The sequence below is a fragment of the Hibiscus syriacus genome, unplaced genomic scaffold (genome assembly GCF_006381635.1).
Source record: "Hibiscus syriacus cultivar Baekdansim isolate YM2019G1 unplaced genomic scaffold, ASM638163v2 tig00111242_pilon, whole genome shotgun sequence".
Classification (NCBI taxonomy): domain Eukaryota; kingdom Viridiplantae; phylum Streptophyta; class Magnoliopsida; order Malvales; family Malvaceae; genus Hibiscus; species Hibiscus syriacus.
The window spans coordinates 10,420-15,610 of record NW_024063032.1 but is presented as its reverse complement, the minus strand read 5'-3'; the positions used below and the strand labels follow the sequence as shown (position 1 = coordinate 15,610).

The 5,191-nt window shown below is 33.4% G+C and overlaps 1 protein-coding gene across 1 annotated transcript; it reads right to left on the bottom strand.

Moving 5' to 3' along the window:
* Positions 1-1,036: 1,036 nt before the first annotated feature.
* Positions 1,037-2,870, bottom strand: LOC120157317 (AAA-ATPase ASD, mitochondrial-like). Its single transcript, XM_039168485.1, has one exon. It carries the CDS (start codon positions 2,831-2,833, stop codon positions 1,283-1,285), a length of 1,551 nt encoding a protein of 516 aa, XP_039024416.1. The 5' UTR covers positions 2,834-2,870; the 3' UTR covers positions 1,037-1,282.
* Between the last annotated feature and the right edge of the window lie 2,321 nt (positions 2,871-5,191).

Here is a 5,191-nt window from a genome sequence, read left to right as displayed (position 1 = left end):
CTTTGAGCTTGTTGACAATAGCAAAAAGGCAAGAAGGCTACCAGACCATGTGGAACATAGGTGGTGATCTCAATGATTCAAGGTTACTTAAAAATCTCATGAAGGGTAATCGAGCTGTTCTTAAGGTGGTAAAGCATGTGAGCGTTAAAGAAATGTTTGGGAAGACAATCATGCTTGTAGGACATGGAGAGAGCATGGAGGACCTTGATCCTTTCTATGCATGTGTGGGAGGCGTCGCGTACAAGTTGGACAATCACATACCTTCTTTTTCACTGTGTCATTAATGATCTCAATCAATTAACAAAATTATTTAATATTTTTTTCACGTCATTTACACGAATTTTATTTCCCAAATCAATTTGTCTCATTAATAAATACTAAAATTAAACCTAAATTTAAGAAATGTCCATAAGGTTATCATTTATGTATATAAAAAATATTCCTTGAGATTATCAGTTCGAATAATTACGTTTGCAAGATGTGTATTGTTAATGGTTAAGAAATATTATGAACAAATATTACTTATAATCACCCGCACTATTACGCTTGAAATAGGGACTTATAAAACCTTAAAATCAAAACCTTTTAAATTTAAGGTTTAGAGATAAAAGTTATTACGCTTAAATTATGAAATAGTAATACAAATCAACTTGAAGCTTTAGATGTAAAGCACTCAAAATTATTATTATATAATAAATATGAAAGATAAAAAGAACTGAATATTTAAATTCATTATTAAATTATGTTTCTTCTCTCTTCCTTCTTTATTCCATTATTTCTTAATAAAAAAATTATATAATCAAAGGAAAACACTTTTATTTCTTATATCCATATGATACATATTAATATCAAGAATTTAGATCATAAGTTTTAGGGTTTTAAATTTTGTGGCTTAAAATTTTAAGTTTTAAGATTGTTTTTCTGATGCACGAAATAATTTACTTTTGTAGTTAAAAGAATCGTTGTTTTTCTTAAAGGTTGTGGATTTAAATATAAGTGATTGACCGTTTATTATCAAATGAAAATCTTATTTTTAAACAAATGTACCTCCACCAGCTAAACACAAACCAATACAAATAACAATATGAACAATGATGACTAGAGATGGATCAAGGGGTGTTGGTGGGTGCACACCTCTTAGAAACTTTAAATTTTTTTAATATATTTTATTAATTATCTAATTTTACACTACCTAAATTTTTATTATTATTTTTTAATTTCACACCTAAATTTTTATTATAACTTTTTACCTACATTTCTACGCCCGTGATGAATTCATATATTAGTGGCTGACGGTGACACCATTTTCTTTCACTTCATTGGCAGCCAGCGCCATCCCATTCTCTTTTACTTCTTTAACGCTTTCTTCTTTGTCTTCTTCCCCAGATTTTTGCTTCTTTTTTTCTTCTTTCTCCGCCATTAAACGAGCTTCATCCTCTGCCTTCTTCTTCTTCGCATCTTTAATAGCTTCGATCAATCTCTTCAAACAAGTTTCCACTTCGTCATAGTTCGATTTCGGCATCAAATTCTCTGCAACATCAGCTGGAGTCATATCGGTGTCCCCCAACAATGTTTCGATTTCTCCAAACAATGAATGAGAATCAATCTCCAAATAGTTCTTGGCGAACACCTTGAATGCATCGAAGCAGCAATAAGACAGTTCAATGTATTTATCCATTCTTCCTCTCCTTATCAATGCCGGATCGAGTTTCTCCACATAGTTCGTTGTAAAAACAATGATTCTTTCACCTCCACAAGACGACCAAAGTCCGTCGATACAATTCAAAAGCCCCGATAATGTAACCTTGCTTTCCTTTTTCTCATCTTCTTTGGTCTTTTTCGTGATTGGATCCGACAGGTCATCATCTTTTCCTTCATTCTCCGCCTTCTTTTTCTCCCTTTGGCCTGTGAGATCGAGGGAGCAATCGATATCCTCGATCACCACGATCGACTTGTTCGACGTATCGATCAAAAGCCTTCTCAATTCCGCGTTCTCCTTCACCGCGGTGAGTTCGAGATCGTAAACATCGTAGTCCAGTAGGTTCGCCATCGCCGCGATCATCGAAGATTTCCCGGTTCCGGGAGGACCATAAAGAAGGTATCCACGTTTCCAAGCCTTCCCGATTCGAACATAATAGTCCTTGGCGGTACTAAACTTGATCAAATCGTTCTTGATTTCTTCTTTCAAGTTCGAGTCCATCGCCAATGTATCGAACGTCGCAGGATGTTCGAATGGTACATTGCTCCACTTGCTCCTCCGATATCCATGCCAGTCCTTGCTGGGATTGTTCGAATAGAGCTTCCGTCGTCGGTTTCTCGTCGCCGTTTCCTTTCCTTCCTTCAACACATGGCTAATATAAGATTGTGTAATTATTTCCCTATGACGTTTATGGACCGTAAGCGTGTAAGATCTCTTCTCATCATCATCGGGAAACCATGAAATCCGTTTAGTGCTTGGAAGAGTTCTGTTTACAGACCACCAAACTGTAACACCTTGAAATTCATCAGTGACTTCTTCATTATAATCCATAGAAAGTACTACGTTTTGAGTATCTTTCACGACGTTGGCCTTGAGACGCTTCGCCGACGCCGCCGACTTGTCGCCGAGATACGATTTGATCGCCAAATAGGCTTCACTCTTCTGCAAAAACTCGCCGGTGAACTCATCGAAGGTGATTTCTACATAAGGATATATAAAACTAACACTTTTTCTGAAATATTTTTCGAAATAGAGCTGAAGATGACGAGGAAAAAACTGTTTAAAAAGGGTATAAATAAGCATCAAAGTACCCATTGTGGAGCCTAAATTCAACATTTCTCCCATCATCACCATTTTTTCTACAGAATATTTCAAGAACTTCGTCAACTTCCCTATATATAGGAGACGGAAATGGAGAACTGCTTATAACTTGTTGTTGAAGTTAGTAATTTTCCACACGAGTCGTGCAGAAAGTTTCTATGTAATTTCGAAAGTAGTCATCTGGTCTTTGTTTATTCGAGCTTAGTAAAGTTGTTTGTCTCTATGTAGGCCGCCATTAACGACCACTGGCTTATTAGATTAAGAAAATGGAGGAAACTAATAGGCAAGCACCGTTTAGCAACTTAATAAAGCCAAAAAGCTTGCATTTGGACTTTAAGAGCAACAAAAAAGAGTAATAGAAATGTCTGATTCTTCTATATTATCAGATAAAGTTACATAAATTCTTCTTCCGAAGGTAAAGATTCAAACTTTAATTACCCGTAAATATTGAATATAATGATAAAATACAATCTACTGTTAGTAAAATTATTTCTAAAATCAAAATTTAAAAATAACATTATTGTGAAGATCATTTTATATTATTATTAATTTTATTTATTCTTTTTAAATATTTATATTCGACACTTATATCCAATATCAATATTAAAAAGTAGGGTAAATTACACCATGTGCCACTAAACTTTGTTTGTTAACTCATTTATACAACTAAGCTTTCAATTTTGCCAATTATATCACTAAACTTTAGTTTTACGTTCAATTATGTCACTCCGCTACTAAGCCACTAACAAAACGATGACATGACTAATGGTTGTTGACGTGGCATGTCACACCCAAACAACATCGTTTCGATGCGGTTGTTATGATACCTAAAATGATGTCGTTTTAGACATTAAACTTTAAGAGTATATCGATTGTAATACCCCAAACATCAGGTCAGTGACTAAATAGTAAGGATTAAAAATTTAATGGTTTAAATTTGGTAAATTGAAAAGTTTAAGGACTGATTTTTGAAATTTGTGTATAGGACTTATTCTTAAAGCTTGAAGATTGGAAGGGTATTATGGCCTTTTAGCAGGAAATGAATTTAAAATTCATTTTTAAAGGATATTAAACATGTGAGAATTAGAGAATAAGGAAAGAAAAGTTTGGAAGCACTTTGGTTATCTTCTATTCTTCTTCTTTCTTCCACCGTGACTCCATTGCTAAGGTAAGAAAAATTCAAGTTGGTTGTTTCTTTAATTTGTGGGTTGGTTTTGAAGCTTTGAGTGGTATAGAATATTAAGGAAGCTTAAAGATGAAAAAAAATTAAGTGATTAAGGAATTAAGGATGAATTATTAAAATAAGTTTTTAAGTGAATGGATGGAATTTGGTTAGTAATTAAATTCTAAAGGCATATTTGACTTGCCAGTGGTCTAATTAAGGTATTTGAAGTCTTATAACTGATTAAGAACATGTTTGAATATTTGATATGATTTTTAGTTTTAAGTGTTCCATAGAGAAATTTGGATGTTAAAAGGGAATTAATGGATTTAAGTTGGTTATGATAAGTGTTAGTAAGTTTAAGGGTTTGATTGAAGCTAAAAGTATGAGATTTAGGTTAATTATGGGTAAATTCGAAGTGAAATAGGTAAATTCTAGGCAAGGGTATCAGTACTGGAAGAACATTACCGATACTATAAGGTTAAATTGAAGGAAATAGTATGAGTCATATGAATAGTATCGATATTGAGTGAAGTAAGATCGATACTGATGTGGAGGTATCGATACCAAGGGTGAGGTATCGATACTATAATTGAAGATGAAATTTCAGAATACCAAAATGGTATTGGTACCATAGAAGAGAAGTATCGGTACTGTGTGTAGAGTATCGATACTATGCAGTCTGAAATTTTAAATTAAGGGTTTCATTTCATTTATGTAAGTGCTAATTGGTTATCCGTTAATGGAAATTCGATACTGATATCGGACATATTGATGTGTACATAAATTGTATTTATGAAGCATTGTTATGATTTTTATTAATATGTGAATGTGTTTTATGTGAAAAGGTTCTACGTGAATATATGCTATGTGAATGTGTTATATGTGAGTAAAGGATACTGTAAACAATGTAAAATGAATTAATTATATGGTTAAAGCCCATTGTATATATATATAAAAATTAGAGGTATAGTTGGCATGCCAAGAGTCGAGGGTTCTACGCAGTCCTTCAAGACAAATCTATGTGGCACTTCAGTGCATATTCTATATGGCACTTCGGTGTAAATTTTAAGAGTAATGGTGACTGCAATTGTAGTGCACAACATCAATGTACTCACATACCTTGAGTTCTCAATAATATGAGTTGGGCTAATAAAACAAATTGGTATAATTTGAGCAATGTCTAACAGTATACAAGGTTTTCATGAAGTGTGTCTTGTATTCTGTAT

Coding starts and splice junctions, on each gene's coding strand:
- LOC120157317 (XM_039168485.1), bottom strand. CDS start 2,833: ATGGTGATGATGGGAGAAATGTTGAATTTAGGCTCCACAATGGGTACT.